Here is a 21,739-nt window from a genome sequence, read left to right as displayed (position 1 = left end):
ACCAACATATCCCAACAGAGAACCACAGAGAATATACACTTTTGCTCCTGAAACTTTTTTCCTCTGTCTCTGCAAAGGGTTATGGCAGCAGACACTTGACCCTGAATTGATTAGACTACAGTCACAAAGTGGAAAGTCTTACCCCGAGAAGGCATGTCAGGAATCTGACACACGTTGCCCAATCCTAGCTACCATTCATACTCAAAATCCTTAAACAAGTATTTATGCACATGTTGAATCCACATCAGCAGTCATCATTTGTAACATCAAATATGCATTTAGCCATGAGATGCACCCAGTCTGCCCAGGTTGTAGTAGGCAAGCAGCAAAACCTCAAGTACCTATGCTCTTCCTTGTGTTTCTGTATTTCAGCCCCTCTACTAACCAACTTCTTATTAGGCTTTCTATGTTCTGAACGACGCCTCAGTTTCAGAAGTTGATTTCTGAGTTCTACATTTTCCTGCTGCCCTAGATTTTCACGCTGCCTGCACCAGCACATGGAACAACCCAGCACAACTGTGCTGAGCAACAAGATGGCCTCCATTCTGAACTATTCAGTGCTTCTAGGAGCACACCGGAACTGGAGTTGAGCTCAGAGAAGTCTGAGCACTTTGTACTCACCAGATTCTGGGGGCATTACAAGTAGTATTTAGGTCAAAGGAAGAGATGAGATTCTGGGGAATGGCTAAAATTCTTATGGTTTAAACAACTTAAACTTCCTATCAAGGCAAACGTCTTCACCGTTGTCACTGCTGTGTTTCATCCTTCTGTGCCTGTGCACAGCCAAGTCTGGATTTGGCTGCATAAGATTGCTAAGCATTGCCAACTAAAGCTGAAGTCAATGGAAGCACAGCTTTGAATAAATACAGTACAAAATGCCAGCCCTGTTTTAAACTGGGCTTGCTCACTCTAGCACCTGCAGGAGGGAGGTTATTACTAAGACAGGAGGAAAACAAGTTTGTCTGACTCCAGCATCCCAATCCAAAGCAGCAAGAACAGCAAACTGCAAAAAATGTACTATGGAAGTTGGGCACAGTCTGCCATGGTGGCGCACAAGTGATCGCATATGGCAAGCTCTGAATGCTTGCCGAGCAATCGCTAGCTCCTAGCAGCTTCCCATGATGCAATCCCACTTGCACCCTCAGTAAGATTTAATATATATCCAGGTATCCCTCTCAACAGAAAGGAAATCTGAGGAATACAGTCATGTGGTAAAGTAAAATGATCACTTTGCAAAAGAACCAAAAAACCTGCAAATAGCAAGTGTTACTTCCTCTGCAGCTTGGTGCTGGAAAGCTGCCAACACCAACATGACTGACACCACAGATGCAGGAAGAAGCTGCACAACCAGAAATTTCGATATTTTTTTCCGTATATTGGATTTCATAAAATTATAAAAATAAAACAAAATAAATAATGAAGCATAAAATATAGGTAGGAGGAAAAAATAGGGTAAATCTGTCTATGCTCATGGTGAAGAACATTACAGCAGAGCTACTAGCACTAACTCTCAATGGAATTTTATTTTAATTCCCCTTTCTTTTTTGATCTCGCCAGTTAATGTTGGGTACTGTTAAATTAAGCTGGATATATTATGTTCTTTCTATGGAGCAAAAAAGGGATTTTTTTCTAAGGTTATTAGTGTTCTTAGAATGTCCACAGAAGAAATGCACCAACTTCTCATACACTTCTCTCACCACCAGCTAGCTGTAGCATATTTTTTATTTTGGTAGGTGTCCAGGAGTTCACTGGGCAAAAGGTGAATTTTTCTATCCTTTGAAAAAAGGAAAAATTAGGAAGTTTAAAGAAAAATTAGGAAGAAAAATTAGGAAGTTTAAAGCAAATAAAACCAACATCTAATGGTATATACATTATGGAAATACTTCTGTATCATTTGAACATTAATATTTCAGACCTCTAGTTCACAACATTGAATCCCCTTGACTAGATTACATAAACTTTTATAATTAACATGTAAGAATTCAGATTGAATCCAAAAGCTGAAAGAACATGTCCTACTCAGTCTTCACTAAGAAAGGTAAATATTGCATGCAAGCTTTACCCCCCCTTATAAATTCTGAGTTCTAAAATGCTACAAGGAAACCAAAATCTTTCAGTGAAATGTTTGCAGTTTTCATTTCCAAATGAACCAAAAAGCACAGAAATAGGTAGAGACAGAACAGGCGTTATACTGAATTACCAATATGACTGATAATTATATTATTCATTTTAAAACTCATTTTTCTTGGCAGTTAAAATGAGATTCCCCTTTTGTACAAATGCAAACTACAGGTAGAAATGTTCAGGCTTTATAGGCATAAGAATTGGCATTGCAATCAGTTAAACAGAATGTCCTATCAAATTACTAAATATTCAATATTTGCTTGCAAACTGCAAGGAAGAAAGTAATGGAATTTACCCTTCCCTCCCCTGGAGGTGGTAGCTCCAGGGCAGGCTGCCTCTGGGCAATCCACATTTTGGAATTACAGGGAACAGACCAAAATATGTCACTGCTGGGTACAAACTAAATACAGTTCTCTCTTGTTCTATATTATATTGTTCATTTCTTTAATCTTCTCAGCAGAGCCTTACTAAGCAATAACCTACTTATTGTGCTGTTTGAAGCATCCTGACCTATTCTTCCAACACGGGCTTTGATAATATGCTAATGTACTACTTACATGATCATTAGTGTTATTTCTCTACCTAAAATTCGAAGATAATATATCATCTAGTCAAAAGCTTAAATCATGTAACCTAGTGCTCCAACTGGGAACACTGTTTATTATCAGCAAATAAAAATCTAATGCACTTAGATATTACAGACACCTCCCTTTTGCCACTAAAACAACAGCAATTAGAAAACTTGTTAAAAAAAAAAAAAAGGAAAGAAAAAAAAATCTACAAAAAATGCTATTATTCTTACACCCCTTATCCCTTTACACTATTGTATGGAATGATCTGCAGACATTACAGCTGTCTGAGCACTCCCTGACAGCACTGACGTTTAGTCATATTTTGTTCAATGTGATGTTTTAGATAAAAATCTGCTCATCCATCCAGTTGCTGAATGCCTCTCAAAAAGCTGATGTATTCACTTTGTATTATAGTAACTGATTCCAGTAACAATTGCTTGTAACAATTCTAAAATATAGGATTAAAGTAGTTACACCCAAGATGATCATCAATTCATAAAAACAAGCAAGTGGAAAAAAAAAAAGCATCAGCAGTGGGATTTAGAAGGCCATTCATTACACCCTTGAGCTATTAAAATGACATAATTTAAGAGGTTCACTGGCCTGCCGTGCAAGAGTTTAACATTGATAAGTTACATTTGGGCTTCCACAGCTCTGTTGAGTAGAATTATCCCTGTGTCCCATAGCAAGGAAAGTCTTACATTGACCGAAGAATTCACCTTGCTAGCTCCATCAGCACGAGTTAAGCACAAATCTAAAATCCCAACATTAAAATACCTCTACAGACATGCAAAGACAGCAAATGGAGAAGGGAATGTTGCAGATGCTACAGCATGAAAGGGTCTGCACTGTCTGAACTTCATAATGCAAAACAGAGTAGAGATATACAGTGCAAGGAAGTCATCGTCTCAAAAAGATTTACAAAATGAGAAGTCTATTTCATGATGCTATAGGATAACAAGACAAAATAGGAGACAGAAAAGCATGCAGGTAGAAACTGTCAAGCAGATATCTGAGCACCACTGCCCAGCAACTTCATTTGCTTTGGCCACCACAGAAAGGGAATCTCAAGGATTTCTCTGGAACAGAAACAGTCGTTTTGTTTTTCCAATAACCACTGACATGGGATATAATGCCAAAATGTGTTGTTGTTGTTTTTTAAATAAAAGTTACTGAAATGTTTAAGCCTCATGGCCAACAAATATTGTCTCTCACCTAAAGCCACTGTGCTTTTAAAAGCAACATGACTAAAATAGTATCTAATTGGCATATTTCAAGCCAGGTCTGTTGTGTTCAGAAAATAGTGACTCCTGAACAAAACAATTTGTAGGTGCCAGAACTCCAGCTAGATATTTCAACCAAAAAGGAATAAGATATTTCATCTGTTCATCCCGAACAAGTTCGTCACCTCCTGGTTTAGAGAACTACCCTTAGAGAAGACAGTAATTTTTCCATTCCAATGCCAATATAGTCCTTTAGTTCTGAAAGGAAAAAAAGAGGAAAAAAAAAAAGAAAATAGGAAAGTACAGTGGGAATGGCTGTTCAGTAAGAAAAGAAAAGTGAGGTCATTTACTGAGAGATCTAAAACAGGCCACAAACACTCTCAATGAAAAACATCTCCCAGAGAAGACAAGAAGGTGACCTTCTCAGTGTGATGTCACTTTGCATCCAGCAGGACTTCAAAAAAAAATTAAATTTAACCTATTAGCTGTCATATACTTTTAATTACCAAAACCATTCATGTAAGCTGTCCATATCCTGACTTTATATTATTACAGCACACTTAATATGCATGACAAATTGTGGCACAAGAATTAAAAACCTACTTTAAAAGAGACACACACAAAAATACAGCCTGCCACCTTCTTCCTACACCTTCTTGCTAACAGACACTGAAAATAGTTTTGTTTTGTTTTAATTATTATTTTTAATGATAACTCTCACAAGAACAGAGAAGATACTCACAGGAATAAGAAAAACTTTCACATTAGAGGAGCTGAAACTGATTTAGTACAGGGGAAATAGAGTGCTCCAGACAGGGTAAACATTTTCAGACAGAAGTCATCAGATTTGCAACAGATTTTTCCTTGTTTGTACAACGTAATAAGAACTGACAGGCACCTTAAGAGATTTTGTTATAAAGAAAAGAATCAGGATGTTCAGCTACATAAGCATGTGTGGGGAAACTTTAACAAGTTCAGCATTAATAACTTGGACAACAAATGTCTAGGAAAAAGTCTAGCAAGACAGATAAAGAATTAAATAAATAGAATCAGGAGAAGTCAGGAGCAATTAACGTGTGCTCCCTAATCAGTCTTCACATACAAAGGCAGGAGTCAAGTTGACAAGGGCAGAATACAAGACAAAGCAGTATCATCCAGTCCAATTATAGATATCAGTGTGAATGTGAATACTGTTATCAAAAGGAACCTGAGTTGGTAATGCAGTTGGCAGGATGACTAAAGCAAGAATGTGACTAAATCACAGGCAAGAATGTGGGTAGTGTGTATATCTGACTGGTAAAATAAAAATGAAATGCAATGACTAGAGCAGGATATGAAAATATACAAGACAAACATTGTTTCTAGTTTTTATAATTGAAATTCAAGGATATATTTAAGAAAGAAAAAGTAAAGATAGCATAGCATCTTGTAATAATCATGCAATGTCCTGCAAAATATGAAACCTGGTTCTTCAAAGAGTACAATACAGCTGATCCAGCAAGAGCTTCAATATGGCACTTCATAAAGTGCTACAAGCAAAAGTAACAATATAAATGGCAAAAAAAAAAAAAAAAAAAAAAGAAAGAAAAAAAAATGGTTAATAGTGCAATTGAGATAAGAAAGAAAAATTTAAAAAAGGAAAAAGAGAGAGAGCAGAAATCACCTGAAGTTACTAATGGAGTTTTGTAAAAACAAATCTTGAAACCAAATTTATCAATAAAGGTGGTATTACATAGGAATACACTAATGATATTTGCAACCTATCAATACACAGGAGACCAGCTTATCATACAGAAAGAACTGAATGAATTTGAAGAACTGCTGCAAAGAAGGATGATATTTAATATTAGTAACTAAAAGGTCATGAGCTCAAAGACTCGTCTTCACTATAAACTGGAACCTCAGCAACCAGAAAGGACACAGAAAGGAGAAAGATAAGAGTTTAGTATATTTCAGGACAATTACAAACAACAAGCATCAATGTAACTGAAAAGCCAAACAAAATTCCAGGCTCTATAAAAAAGGGTTGGATGCCTTTTGCATCTTTCCACATCTGCATTCAAAAAAGTAAGATATTTTCACTGTATTCCCTCTTTTACATTATTCCTATTCATCTACATGTCCGACTGAGCTGCGTTTTAAAACCAATTCCAGTTCAAGCTTATATTAAGACAAGGTAAAATACTAACAGAACATTCTCTAAGAGCTGAACCCTTCCAAAAAAAAGTGTAAAATCTGCTGCAATCCATTTTCAAGTAGTTTTAAATGGAGCACAGGAAGTCACTTACTTCTCCCTTGCCTAACACGAAAGAAGTTGTTATATAAGTAATCTTCCATTTCTACTTTGTGAAACCATGTCAGAGGAGTGTGTTCCTGTTTAGACAAGGCATAAGAGACTGTCTACAGAAGCTTAGATCAAAACATCACTTTTTAGCTCTGCTGACAATTACGGTCAATTTTATTTCCCAAACAACACAGTACAGCGTCATTTAGTAGCAGCCAAAAGCAGCAGAAATCACCAAGCTGCTGAAATGCAAAACCCAGCCTAATGGCTGCAAGGTTTCATTTGCTGAAATTCTCACGTACAGAGAGCGAATAGGTACATTGTTATCTTGGATACCATACACAGAAACACTGCAACTTCACTTTCATTTTGCATTATAAAAATCCTACTTTTTCTCATACCTGACTTTTGTTTGCTCCATGCTTTTGTTCTGCTTCAGTCTTCATACTGCAGTTATCCACTGCCTAAGGCTTTGAGTTTTAAGAAAAGCCCTTTCTGTTACTATGAGATGTTTCACTGTTTTGAATTATTATTATTTTTAAATGACACAGGAATAAATAAACAAGCCTAGAACAAATACACAAATATGAGAATAACTTAAAGTGATGAAATACTAGACTGTTATATTAATCGTAAATTTAAAACTAAAAGGTATCTTTATAAATGCTTTAAAGAAAATCTCAAAACCGTGAAGTATACCATAAACATTTGACAGACTTGGTTATTAATAGATCTTAATGGTTACTAAGCACATCAATAGCTGATATTGTTTGGTTACAAGTCATCTGTTAATGTACTGAACCCTAATAATTAGTTCATACATTAATCATTTATTAAACCTTTACAAATGTGTGGTTACTCTAAAGGTCATGTAGCGAACGGCAATAATACTAGCTACCTACAGGTTAATTCATTAACGCATTTAACAAATCTCCTTGACAAAGTAAAATACTGCATTAAAGGATCTGCCTAAAAACCTCTGTTTTCAGTGGAGAACGCTTCCTTGTCAGACCACAGGGAACACAGTAGTTAGTACATTAGACTTACAGTTTCTGAAGTATGATCTTTTGATTGCTGTAAGGCCATATAACAGTTCATGGTTGTCTGTCACATGCTGCTAATTCTCTACCATATTTCCAGCTGCTTAACACATGATAAACTTTTTAAAGCTTAGATTTCTGCCTTTTACATTGTAGGCATCCACCTAATAAACTAAGTAGAGGTAAGGTCACCTGGACCTGGACTACCATAACATACAAACAAGAACTGCTCACAGCAATTCAAGCAGAGCTTGTCACACTTGCATGAGATAGAAAATATTACTGAACATGCAAAAAACGTGTTACCTGAACTGAAGTACCATACTTACTTATAAGAATAAGGGTTATATTTTCCAGATATTTTTTCTCAATTTAACACTGCCTTCTTAATACTTAATTGAATGGTCTGGAAGGATTTATTATTAATTTTTGATTTTTAGATCAACAGGAAAGAGAAAAAAATTAGTTCACAAGAAATAGAAAAGGTCAATAGAAAAGAGAAAAGGCATGCCTGGGTGTTCACAGTCGTGATAATGGAAGGCAAGCTTGAAAAAATGGAGGCAATCTAGCATTTAGTAGAACTCGCAATGCACTGTTCTGAGATACTGTAAGTTAACAGAGCAATTTTGTTCATTTCTGTTCTTAAGTTCATTTATACTATGTGTGTTAATAAACTAAACTAAATGGTAGAGATGATGTAGAGTACTGATGTTATAGTTATGATGTAAACTTTATTCCTCAAAACCAAGTCAGACACACTAGGTTGTCCTTTTTAAAACTCGCAAGGTAGAAATTATGTAATCATTCAAGGCAAAATGGCAACTTCTTCCTTTTGTTTTTCCCCTGCTAACAGCTAACAAACAGCAGCAGTAAAAGCTTAAAATGTTTCCACTGCTTCAAAGATAACAAAGTAGCAACTTCCAAGGAGGAATTATGAAGTTTCAATTAATCCAAAATATTATTTTATCATTCAAGTCTTTTAAAATGAAATGTTTGTTACATTTAATTTTTCACAACTCTCATAAGAAGCCATAATTCCAGACTGCCTTTAGGAAGCAAATCTTACTTGCAAAAAAGGCTTTACCACTCTGAGAACACAAACAAGCTTCAGCAGATGAGTAATTCAGAAATACATTACATTATATATAGTACCACTTTCTAAAATTGAATGACATTTCTCATTAAAAGGTCAGCTTTAAGTTGCTCACACTGTTGCCAAAAATAACTTTTTAGGGCGTCTTTTTAAGACCAGCACATCTCACAATAATTCTTCCATGTAGGAAGGGTGAACTTCACCAGAACATCCACTTACAATTATGACATAGAAGAAAATTATATTAAAGAGAAAATGTCCATGTTAGATAAATAATGTTTCTAACTTTGCAAAAATACTGTTTTCTTATGTCAGAAATGCTTTTATGTCAATCCACGTGAAAATCCATCCCAAGTCACACATTCTGGAAACTGGGTGAGGGGACGAGAAAAGAAAATCCATTCAGCACATTCAAACTAAGTGTGTGTTACAGAAATTTAACCAAATGATAATTTAGAATTTTCATCTAACATTTCTGACAACTCTGTCTTACTTAAGTCTGTTTAAGCCTATTTAAAACCCCTTATGCCATTATGTTCCCACACAGAGCAAGTGAACATGATTCACCTTATGACTACAGAAGTTTATTGGGCCTTGCCCTGTAGCTTTAAGCTTTGACGTACAAAAAGCAAAATAGAGAAGGCCAACTCAGATGAGAAGCCTCAGTTAAAAAAGGGATCAAAAAGCAGGAACAGAAAGAAGTAGAAGGGAAGTTTGAAAGGAATGGAGTTGAGCAGTTCAAGGCTGGATGAAACAAGAAAAAGGGGTTAGGCCCACAAAAATCACACTACATCCAAAACCTTGGCAGGAATCCCAAATGTCAAATGTCTCTGAAACCCATTGACAATATGTGCTCTATACACATTACTTTCATTAACTCTGTTAATCCAAGAACAATCTGTGGTGTTGATCAAAAGATTGCAACTTGGCTGATGAATCATATGAATGTCATCATCATAACATGCAAGACAATCTGTGGTTTTGCTTAAACATTTGACTTAAGCTCTAGGAAATGTGAAAGAGCTCTGAATTTTACAAAGCCATACAAAGAGATAGCAAGTGCAGAAGCAAGATTGTTAGCACAATTTAAGTTGTACCATTCTGCATGAATAAACCATAGCTAAGTGTATGATCCTTTTTTTTTTTCCAACACAACCCGTTTCAGCCAGTGTCCAGAATAAACCTTTGCAGTGATGTTTTTGAGTAATTAAAGTTTGTTTATCTATGAAAGCTCTATGTTGTTTCATGCAGAATTTGGAAGATGTGCAGAAAACAACACAGGCGATTGAAAGAAGCCAAAAGTGGGTCTCACTTGAGGAAATTACATATTTTCCTTCTTTTCTCTGATGAAGAGTTTTTAATTCCTGAATAATTGCTCAGTAACTAGACCTGTTCACATGTGATAATTTATTTTCTTCACTTTCTGGTTCCTATTCTGATATTCACACAAGCAGCAAACAAAGGCAGTCAATGGATGTTCTGCATGGAATAAAAAGCTATGTATGCTAAATATTTCAGAAGAAAAGGCTTTTTAGTGTTCTCAGATTGAACACTGAGAAGGAAATGATTTCTCCAAACACTGTCTCTTACGTACATTTAGAGAAGAAGGAGTGGTATAATTCCTGCTAACTCTAACGTGACAAGACAAATCAGTATCTATCACTATCTGTACAGTGCTTCTCTTCTGTAAGATCTTAGAATAATGGACAATTTTATGTCTGGGATGATTCTGAAAGGCATGCAATAAAAACAAAGTCATGTTGAATAATGAGAAAAAGGAAGGTATCAGTTAGCTGTGTTTTACAAATAATACTGTGAACTTAATAGAAAAAATAGAATCATATAATTAAAGTTTATGAAAAAGCAAATGAAAATGATGACCAAGTCTGAAGATACACAGGCAAAGTGTCTGCAGCATTTCGCCACCTACATTTTTAAAAAGTCTGAAATTTACAAGTAATAAAAGAGGTTACAAATAAAGACCTATTTCTATAAACAAAACCAGCACTTTCATCTAATTTCTTTAAAACACCTGTTTGTCATTGGTATGTACATGCTTTTAGGCAGTTATTAGAAATGCTTCTGCTCTTTGCGTAAATTTCTGCAAAATGAAACAAGAAAAAATGAAATAAAGAATAACTAAAAAACATGGTACCTTAAACCTAGTTACAAAATGTATGAAATGTTAGAATAGCCTAAGAGACAAAGAGTCTAAACATTGCTCTGACACACCTGTTAGGCAATAAGAACAGTGAACTATTACATTTCAACTTGCATAACCACTGAAAACAGTTTGACATTAAGTACGAAAAAAGGTAGATTATGTCAATAACAACAAAACCTACTTTATTAATTCTAGGGCAGACACCATTGAATATTATTAGAATTGTTTTCTGAAGAGAATGAACTGTTTAAACATATCTGTATGCATCTGTTTATGCATGTGCATATATATTGTAAACATTTATACACAAAATGCTAATATTACTAGGAATGGAAAATTTGCCTAAAGCTTTGCAATACACATTGTTTATTTCTCTCATACTGTGTGTTTCACTTACTCTTATTATTGGCTAAAAGAAAAAAAATATTATCTCTAAGCATATGTAGACATTGAGGAAGCTTCCCTACAGAAGGGAAGTTATTAGACCACGCAGCAACAGGAGGAGTCCAAAGGGGAATTTAGCTAACCTTATGCTGAGTCAACAGGAACTAGAACATTCTGCTTCCTGCCCTTTCTGAAATTTCATTTCCATCCCACCTTACTGACTGTGTAGGTTGAGACAGGAAGTAGCGAGACCTACTTCAGGCAGCATCTTGTGAAATCAAGTACCTTAGGCTTGCAATGGACTAGAAGGGGACCAGAAGTCCGATTACCTCTGAAAGAATGCAGTAAATCCTACCTACTCCTGTCATCCCCTCACTTGAAGACCACATGGAATTTCTTTATCTAGCATTTGATACCTTCTGACAGTAAAAGCATGATTTTTTCAAAGACACGGAATACAAGTAAACAATCCTCCTCCTTGCCTGCAGAATACGGTGCTCCATTTTCAGCAGGTAATTGCAATCAACAATTACACATGAACAGCTTTTTATATTGACTTCTGGGAGCTGAGAGACAGGGAGGGGGAACTAGAGAAGAAAATAAATACTTTTTACTTCTGAAGTCTTCTAACTGCCATTATGCTAGAGGACTTGAGCAGATCTTTCTCCTTAAATAACATATCACATGTTACTATTATAAAAGCAAAAGCAAAACAACATGCTTATTTTGGGAAAAAGCAGTGACGTTTATCAAGGCCTTTATTTCCTTTGGGAGTTTATGCCATAGTTTGGAATAACATCTTGATAATTTTTCTACGGCAAGTATATTTTATTTACAAACGGTATTTTCAAACTCCTAAAACTATCTCAAGAGATCAGTAGGAAAAACAAAGGCCAAAGAGCCTTTGAATCTCTCTCAAAGATCACCACTGGCTAGTTTTGGTATTTTTCCCTTCAGGCTAATTTGAAAGTCTTGAAAAGCACATTAGTCTACCCAGTCCAAGCAAAACTCAGGTCTCTGTAGTTAAAATCCCTATGTAACTTCAAACGAAGCAGTGCAATCTTTTCATTTTCCCTTGCTGTGCTTCATCCAGGAAGCACTCGAGACTGATCTTAACGAAAGGAGAGCTATTTTACCAAATGCTAAGAAATTGAAACATTCATCATCCATACAGCAAACTCATATTTTCTCCTTGAAAATCACCTAAAAGAGGGAAACACTGATTTTCCATGTCTTTCTTCCTCTTACATTCAATTCACAAGAGCAGCCTTTAGGCAGAAAAATGAAACTCTGGGAAGACAATCCAAGAAGGGAAATAGCAAAATGCTCTTCACCTTCTAACATGTCTCCTTAAGGAAAGGCAGGTAATTTCTTCAGCAAACCTTTAAGACAAATTATTGCTTTGTTGTACTACATTAATACTGTTACTGCTTTTGAGGAAGTCCTTCTCTATATGAAGTTGCTCAGACCATCACCTGCATATCGAACTTGTTACCTTCGCTCTGCCTTCACAAGTGTGGAATGAGGGTTTATCTATGACTCAACTGTTTACTCAAAATCAATAAAATAAGTAATTAGAGCTCAAATCATCACACTTCAAATATTGAAGTGATGTCTTTATTATTCTATGTTATTGTGTCTTAATTAATTTGAAAATGCAGACATTTAAAATTAAAATATCTAAAAAAATGTAATGTTATCACAACTACTAAAGCTAGAATGTCAGGTATTAGTTATCGCTTTTATACTGAAAGACTACTGAGATACCATAACATGCCTTCTCACACTTCTATATTCCAAATCAGGCTATTTTTTGTGTTATATATATTTTGTGCAATAGTAACATCAGAAGCGTGTAAGGCAGCGGGATAAGGCAGGGAGTAGAAAAGCAGACTTATTTCCACAACTGGGTCTTCTGTGTGCATTTGTTTGTTTCACATACTCACAGGCTGTCAGTACTAGAGTATCATCAGATAAGAAACAGTAAGATTAGACTAAACTAAGAAATTATTTTCAAGATACTAGTAGTGCTACTAATATTATGTACAGTTACCTACCATACTGTCAGCACCCTAAATGTCCAATTCAGAGCAGAGAAATAGTGGTTCAAAAATAAATTTATGATAGACTTACCGCATAATATGATTTTTGGTTGAAAATAATACCTAGACTTAAACAAAATCTTCTAAAATACAGTCACCAGGGTACAGAGCATTTTAGACTGAAAAAATCCTCGACTCATAAACAATGTTACAAAATTGAAGATAATATATTTTAATATTTTTCCCTAAGACGTGAGGACAATTATTCTGTGTATTATTCTACTGCATGTGCACGCATATTTTATAGGTACCTAGGTGTGTGCATACACAATTTATTATGGATATAAATTTGCACTGGAGTGGGTAAAGCTAGGTATGAGCTAATATCACAGGCCTGAAGAACTTCAAGTGTTCAAAGAAAATATTTTCTTAAGGAGCTGTCTGTTAATTATCAGCTGAAAATCACGCTAAAATTATAAACATTACAGTGGCCATTCCCACGCTTGTCATTTCACGCAGTAAACAGCTACAATGTGTTTAGTACTACACATGATGAAGGACTTGTGCCTGCTAATGTATTACTAATTAGTATATGTAAATCTAAATTTCTAAATATACATATATACAAGCACATATTTCTGCATATATCCATATATTTACAACAAACTGGCTGCATGTTTGGAATATTATTTTTATAAGGTACATAAAATTATAAGCTAACTTTAGAAATTTTATCTGGATCTAGACTAATTCCTACTGAAACCAATGGAAAACAATAACAACAAAACTTTTGCAGCCCAGTTATCTTTGATCTCTGTGCAATTAACACGCTCTGCAAAAGAAGTCATACTAAAACTATTTTATCCACAATAAATACCACCTTTTTATTGTTAGAAAAGTATCTATCAGTAAAGCTGTCAAGCCTGACTTGATGTATGCCAGAAGCTTCAGAGCACGAAAGTGCTATGCAGCTTTTAAATCTGCAGCTTGCAATTGTGCATTTTTTTATTGTTTCTGAAGAACATTACTAGAAGAGCAGCATACCTGACAACATTTGCACAAGTTCTGGCAAATCTTTCACTTATTTGTTACAGTGATATTTTTAAACTTCCATATGGTTGACTTTTGCATTTAACAACTGTCCTTCTAGCATTTAATTCCTTCTCTATCTTCTCCACAGTAAAGAAAATTTCTTATCCACACTTCCAAGGATCTATTTCAAGCACTATCAATCCTCCCAACCCCACAAGCTGTATCACAATATATTTGTATGGACAAAAGCCAAAAGAAATTTACCATTCACCTGCGAGAACTGAAGGACAAGAGTTCTGGGAGCAACTCAGAAGCACGAGATGACAATAGTTCTCTTCAAGCCCCACTGCTCTGCTGTAAAAAAGGAACTGAACCGTGGCCCTGGTTCCAGGGACAATCAGTTAATGTCAACCTCAAATGCCAGAGAGGAGGATAACCTGGCATAATGGCACAACACTACTGCCTGTCACATGACAATCACAGCACAGGAACTTGGCCTGAACCTCCCATAAGCCAAAGAATATTCAGAACGGATTGGCCGCATTTCTGTATTTTCTATCTGGCCTTGTTCCATGTCTATTCCTGCGATCTCATCTCCAACCCTTACTTGCTGCAGAACACTCCATTCCATACCAATTGCTTCTTTTGCTTTCCATTCCAACTATCAGCTTTGGATCTTCAGGTGGATTTGTTTGTTGTTGTTGTTTGCTTGTTTGTTTTTAATGTAGTGCAATCAGTTTTCCTCCATGAGCATATGAAAACAGTCCCCTTCAAAGCACGTTCAGTTGCCTCTCAGCACTGATCACGATTCAGATGCCAACAGTATTTCTACCAACTGATGCTTTAAGTGTTCTCATATAATTCAGCACAAGTACGTCAAAACCAATAAGGCAGCTGCCATGAGTATAAGGTGCACTGATTCAGGAATAAGGTACTCTAATTCAGGAATGAAGACACATAGCATTGCCTTATACACATGTTCCTTAGAGAAAGATTTTCCTTTTTTTTTTTTTTTTTTTCCCTAGAACTCCATATCTTCATAACGAAATAAATATAAACCAAAACGTTTAAAAGGTCTTATAATCTCAAGGTAATAGAAAAGAATGAGTTAATACAAAGAACTTGCTAATGTGCATTAACATGTTTACTTGCATGGCAAGTTCACAGAAAGGTATTTCTGAAACAAACAATAATAAAAAAAACACTTCAATTATAAAGTGTGGCAGATGTACTTGGATAAACCTGCCAGAATTTCCTGATAGTGCTGACAAGCAGAACTTACTCAGTCAATATATTGCCCAATTTCTATGAGGATAAACAAACAAACAAATGCAACAACAATCCAGGCAGCAAATATTGAACTCTTATGAATTTCATTTTATCAACGCAGTAAACAGTACATGGAACAGTTGCCTCCTATTAGAACAGTTTCAAGGTTTCTTTGGCAAGTTGTGAAGTGTAGGAGCAATCAACATTAATCCAGATCACATCCTTAGTACGCAAAATTCAGTAATTCTCGTTAAAAAAAAAAAAAAAAACCTACTAGGAAAAAAAAATTTACAAGTTTTCTGAGTCTCTGAAATCAGACTGTTATTTGAGCTGGTGTTCAAAATAGTCTAAGTATTTGCTTTCAATTGAAAAGAAAAATACCATATTATATTCAGAGAGAGAAAAAGAAGTTTCCGAGTTTACACATTGACTAATACATTACCTTTTCAGAACCTTAGTTAAAATCAAAGGAACTTTTATTTAAAGTATTTATCTACTTTTTTTTTTCGCCACCGATGACTGAATACCAGACAGTTTAATTTGTGACAGTTTGTAGTCACAATAATAAATATATAACGTTGTATGTATGTATGTGTAAATACATAGTGTTGTATGTAACGTAAAAAGATGTTTTACTGAGCAAACCACAGAAATTAGAAAATTTACTGTTATTTTTCCTATTAAATCAAATTTACCAGAATTTGTAACACCTTACAGGGAGACAAATGAAAGAACACTTGTAAATTGAAACATTTCCCACTCCTAAAACAAGAACTGGGAGATATATTCACCAGCTTTTATGCTAGGGCTTTCTGTGCAACCTAATAGCTTCACTAGGCATATTGCATCTGAAGTATAACCTTTCTCCAGACTTCAATGCTACAGAGACATTGCCCAGCAGTTTAACAGAAGCCACTCCGCCTTCATTTAGCGTAGCCAATAAAAAATTAGCAACTCTCCCTTTAAATAGAATGAAGCAGCAAAATGAAATTTCAGGGCTGACTATAAAATGCCCTCTTTGAATGGGACTGGAAAGAGTACAGGAATGCATATATCTTACTTCAACAATCTCTTAAAGTGAAGGGAGGGGGATCTTGATTTATTTATTTATTTTGTTTCTAATGCTAAGTGTCAAGCTAGATGCCATTCTTACAGAACTGCTAAGTTAAAAATGTTTGAGAGTTTCTGGTTTACTGAGAAAGCATATATGAATGATTTCACTGTAATCCAAACCAGAAAATGTTGATATGTCTGAGACTAAAAACAGCTAGCCTAGCAGAAATTTGAGATTCACTTCACCTTGTATAGATATAGCTGCAAGTATATGCTCTTTCTTCAACTTAAAATGGATTTCGCACCATGACAGATTTTGTTCTGCATTAAAATTGCAAATTTTCTATGTGGCCCAGTTTCAACCGCAATTGATCTGCCTTGTCGTCATAAATTAAAAAAAAAAAAAAAAAAAAAAGTGAAGGACACTGCAGCTTTAAATATTTCAGAGCTATGTAGCTAGTAAATAGACTCCATTGCAATATGGCTCTGAAGGTCGTGTCCTATTGTCTCTTTTCTCTGCAAATATTTTGAACAGCATAAAATGGTTTATTTTATACAATACCTCCCTGCCATTTCTAAAACATGTCAATTGTATTAGGCATTTCCTTACTGGAAAGGACAGATATGCCACTCTTTCCATACACACCCACGCTGCTTCTAGATGTATTCAAAGCATCCGCCGTGAATATAACAGCACGGCTGTACATGTCAGACATATACAGTCTTTCATATGTATACCTTATGATAACAGACCTTATGTTTAACCCCCCTGTTAAACTCCCCAGCATAAAGACAATTAATTATTTCAGTGATGATAAAATAACTAACTGGATCTCAGGTCAAATAGCACCTTCAGTCAAAATTTATGTGCCAGTTTGGAAATTGAAGCAAGCTATTTTAACATCTCCTGCTTCTCACATATGGGTGAATGTAAAAAATAATTATTATACAAAGAGCAGCAATAGAACATAGTCTGCCAAACCTGCTTTTCATGTAGAAAGGCTAGTTACTACCTTTCTGATGGTACAAAAAAAAGAAAAACAACAGTCGCATTTAAGAACAGATTACAAGAACAATAAGACCTAATGTTGAGCCAGAATTTGGAATCTCTGTGTATGCACTCCCTAGAATCAACCCCACTTCTTTCATATGAGGTGACAATTTGGTGCAGATATGAATTATGCCTCTCAGGTAGAACAATAAAGTGAAATATCCCCCTGCAATAAATACACCATGTGATAGCTGTCACCACATAGAAGGTACATGTAATCATTTACCTGAAAAGGCAACAGATTGTTGCCATTGTCCGTCCTGAATGCGTTGTCTTCCATCCAGGATTTGGGGGTTAAGGGTGCAGCCCGTGGGAACTTCGGAGGGGCAATGACATTGCTGGAGAACGGCTTTTTAAGGGGTGAAATGGGATTGAGGGGGGAGGGTACGCCGACCCCCACTCCCACGCCGACCCCCACTCCAACTGCCCTTCGAGGGTCCCTACCAGCCTGCAGCCCACCCCAAGGGTTGGAAGGTGTACTCCAAGCTGCATTTTGATGGTTATTCCAGCTGGAGGAGGAAGATGAGGAGGCAGAGGAGGAAGACGGTTTGCTGGTCATGATGGGCTGATGACTGTAAGCAGCATTTCTCTGGGCAAAAGGTGCCTGATTAGGGCTCACAGGTGACCTCCGCTGCTGCTGCTGTTGCTGCTGTTGAGCTTGCTGCTGCTGCTGCTGATGTTGGTGGTGTTGAGTCTGAGCTAGGCCAATTTGAGGCGAGAAAGTGCCACCAAATACAGGGTTGACATGGTGTGGAAAATTCTGGAAAAGCATTGTCCCATTGACTGGAGTAATCCCTTGGAAAAAGCTATCATCCACCGTGTTTGTGGTCCCTGTAGACCAGGTGCTGCCGAAGGAGGGAGACAAGGAGGTGCCGGCTGCAGGTTCTTGTTGAGGCTGGTGAAAGCTCAAGCCAGGCAAAATGGGAGACTCCATCTGCATCTTCTCCTTGCTATTTTGGGAAGGAGCTGATGTGCCGATACTAGTCACTGAACTGTTGTCTTCTGGCTTGGGCGTCTCCGACGAGATGGGCGTAGAGGGGGCTTCTGCTGAGTTTGGATCTTGCTGCTGCTGCTGCTGCCGCTGCTGCTGGGGCTGGGCTTTGCTTTTGTCCATCAGTAAATCATCCTGCATGGTTTGCGCAGCTGAAACAGTAGGGGAAAAAACCACAAAGACAGATTATTAACATTGTCATTCATACCACAAAGCAGGCTGTTTTAATCATTTGCCGGCCAAAAATCTCGTCCTATTGCTAGTGCTACGCTACAGCAAGTTGCAAGGCAAACCCGTAATCTTCCCCCTCCCCCATTTAGGAACATGTAAGCTTTGATCGTGCTAGATTGCCTTTAAAATATTTTTTTAAGATGCTTCACCCTTTTTGATGCCTTGTTTCCCTTCAGTCTAAATGAGAGATGTGCTTATAGGGCAGAGATATACAGCAATTTCGCCACGTCTCTTTTCTCTTACACCGGAACTCAGAGCTCTCACCCTGCAATGAGAAACTGATTCTGGTTCCTGTTTTTCCAAGCACCCTCCTCCTCCTCCACCTCCTCCCCCTGGCTATTTGCATACGTCAATAAATACTGCTGCGTCCTTCAGCAAGGTTAAAGAGACACCAGGCTTCGCTCTTCTCCACCCCTTTCTCTAGCAGGGCACCTTTAAAGGAGCCGGCTGTCTATTTTCCGCACCTACCAGCTGGCCTTTCGGGCACTTGGCCTGGGCAGGGGCGAAGGGTGCGGGGACCGCGGCCCCTCCCCGGGGGTCCCCGGCTTTCGGCCGCCCCTCGCTGGAAGCAGGCCGGGGTTGCCGGCAGGGAAGAGCAAGGCCAAGAGGAGCAGGCAGGGAGGTATTGTTAGAGCGTAATTCTTCTGGTGCTTTCACGGTGAGAAAGAAAAATGGGGCACACCGAAGGTTTTCAGTGGAGACGTGCCACCTTCTAAAAGTCATCTTTAAGCGTGCAAGACAAAGACTAGGCAAGCAATTTATTTGCCAAATGTGCATGTAAGTTGAAACGTTAAGAAGCAAATGCATGTAGCATGACTGAGCCTCGTATCTGCTACAAAAGCTGCTTCATCTGAAGCAGATCCGATAACATACTTAGATTAATATTTCAAACCACAATAATAATGCATATACAGACATAAATGAACAGCAACTGCATGAAACTAGAACAGGAACCTCCGCATTTCGCAGACTTTTAGACAACTGAGAAGTTCTTATGCATATCAAAAGTATTTTAATGAGCCAAACCTGCTTACTTTAATTGAGAAACTGTGTCAGAGATGGTCATCACTGAATACCTAATTGCACTTGTATTGAGCTGATGGTGAGGTCAGCGTCCCTAAGACCACCTTCTTTCCAGGATTGTTTTTATGTAACAAAGGAAAATTCAGCCAAATCAATTCACTGGTTAAGAAAAGTGGCAGAGTAAAGTCAGTGACCCTTTCCAACAGGGACAGTTTTCAGCTGGTCCGTGTGCATCTTTAACATTTTTCATATTTGAATCTCTCCTAAGCCACTCACATCCTTTTTAGTTAAAATGAAGGTAAGGACAGGTTTCGGCTACCAGCTCAGTTACTTCGCTTTCTCCCTGTTATTTCCCTGTTCAACATAAAACCAGCCAGGGTCCATGAAGGCTACATTGTGATTCAACATTCAGGCAAGTTCCTAAGAACAGAGGAAACTATTGCATCTGTAACAGGCAGCTCTGCTGCTGCCGATGGGGTGCAGAAAACCCTGAGAGGCATTTTAAAGCAATGCTGCAGTAAGCCATAATATACCAAGCCCTGGGTAGCTTTCCATTAGCTGCATTTATGGCAAAATCACCATTACTCCTGTGGCTGCATAAAATTGCAGATGATTCTACATCAGAGAGATCAAAAGATAGTATTTATCCCTCCCCTTGTTCTGAGCCACCAGTATAAAAATATAGAGTGAAAAATATAGCAGCTGAAATGCTAAAATTCTGTCGTCAATACAGTATATTTAAATCAGTTAGTCACCAAGTTATCTATAGTGGCTAACACAGCAGTGGCTTCCAATATGTACCTTGACTTAGCTGTTTGTATTTGAACTTTATCCTGCAGGCTGCAATCCACGTTCATTTTCATATTACTTCTTAAAGGTAAAATCCCTGCACAATTCAACTCTCTTGTCAAGGTCAAGACCTACCTTTAGCAGTGAAGGCAGTCTGAATGGAAAAACACTGGCTGATAAACGACTGAAAGGCAGGCCACCAATGCCTAACACTGGACTAATATGCAGTACCTCTTGATTATTTGCTGGTGTAAGTATTTGTGCAAATCTACAATCCAGTACAGGAAATCTATATCCCCACAGCAATACCAGCTCTGGTTGCATGCAGTAACCCATGCAGTCAATGCAGAAATTCTTAAGGAACAGTTACCTTTAGGATTTTCTCTACTTAAAGCTCAACAAAATGTCAGTATATTTATTTTCTTCTCTCGGGTTTGGTATATGACAAACACGGCCACTCTGGCAAGAGCACTTTGACAACTGGAAGCTTTCAGCGCATGCTCTGCCACGGCATTCTGGTCTTTGCAGTCTTGGCCGGGCTGGGAGCACCGGCCTCCCAGAGGGCAGCTCGGCAGCACCCAATGCATCGCTTCGTAACCCCCGAGCGTACGGCTGCCTGGGCAGAGCAATGATCGCTGGCCAAAGGAGTACTTCCAGAATTCAAACTTTCTCCTGAACTCTGAACTTTTACTGCAAGAAGTCACTTGTGAGCTCATACCAGCTAGAGAAAAATTACAGCTATTACAAAGGAGATTGTGTCACTTTGCTTTGAAGAAATTATTAAGTAACCGCTTGTCCTAATGCCATTTCTAAAACCATTCTGACCCAAACACAAACAGGGCAAATATGAAAACTTAAAACAAATTAAAATCAGCACATAAGTAAAAATTTGTGCTGTATGAATAGCTTCCAATTCCTAATTTACCTTTTTTTTTTTTTTTTTTTTTTCATTACTCAGTTACTATTACAACTCTGAAAATTCTTCAAAAAAAAAAAAATAAAAAATGGGAAGGTAAAAATTTTACTATTTAGCATTGCATCTACTCTATACGCTGCAGCTCCTCATTTCAACTGCCTCCCATCTGCTGCCCACATATCTTCAACCTCCACTTCAATACACAGCCTGAAAGGAATTTATCTCATTAGGGGTTCACATTTTGATGATTAACATAGGTCAGATACGATTTTCAGAATTTAGTTTACAGGTACTTATACTATGTTTTGCGCTGATCCATGAATTATTCTAGATTTCTGTTCTGGATAATTATAATACTGATCATTCTGGAAAAGTGATCATGCTTGTATGAAAATCACATAGTTGAAATAAAAAGCTTGAAAATATCAGTGTTTTCTAAAGTTGCAGGCTGATTTTTC

General features: G+C 37.2%; 1 protein-coding gene across 3 annotated transcripts in view; it reads right to left on the bottom strand.

Moving 5' to 3' along the window:
* Positions 1-20,838, bottom strand: part of CPEB3 (cytoplasmic polyadenylation element binding protein 3) — an 85,313-nt gene extending 64,475 nt beyond the window's left edge. For 2 of the 3 annotated variants that reach the window (XM_084290397.1, XM_084290399.1), the window contains exons 1-2: positions 18,703-18,810; positions 17,558-18,474 (exon numbers count right to left, since the gene is read on the bottom strand). In XM_084290397.1, the coding sequence (XP_084146523.1) occupies positions 17,558-18,463 (906 nt within the window). In that variant the 5' untranslated portion in view covers positions 18,464-18,474; positions 18,703-18,810. Of the gene's footprint in view, positions 1-17,557; positions 18,475-18,702; positions 18,811-20,735 lie in introns of those variants that run through there. The other variant, XM_084290398.1, reaches the window with a different exon arrangement.
* Between the last annotated feature and the right edge of the window lie 901 nt (positions 20,839-21,739).

The sequence above is a fragment of the Netta rufina genome, assembly GCF_964035555.1.
Source record: "Netta rufina genome assembly, chromosome: 7".
NCBI lineage: Eukaryota > Metazoa > Chordata > Aves > Anseriformes > Anatidae > Netta > Netta rufina.
The sequence above is the reverse complement of the archived record's forward strand: the minus strand, read 5'-3'. Positions and strand labels throughout refer to the sequence as shown.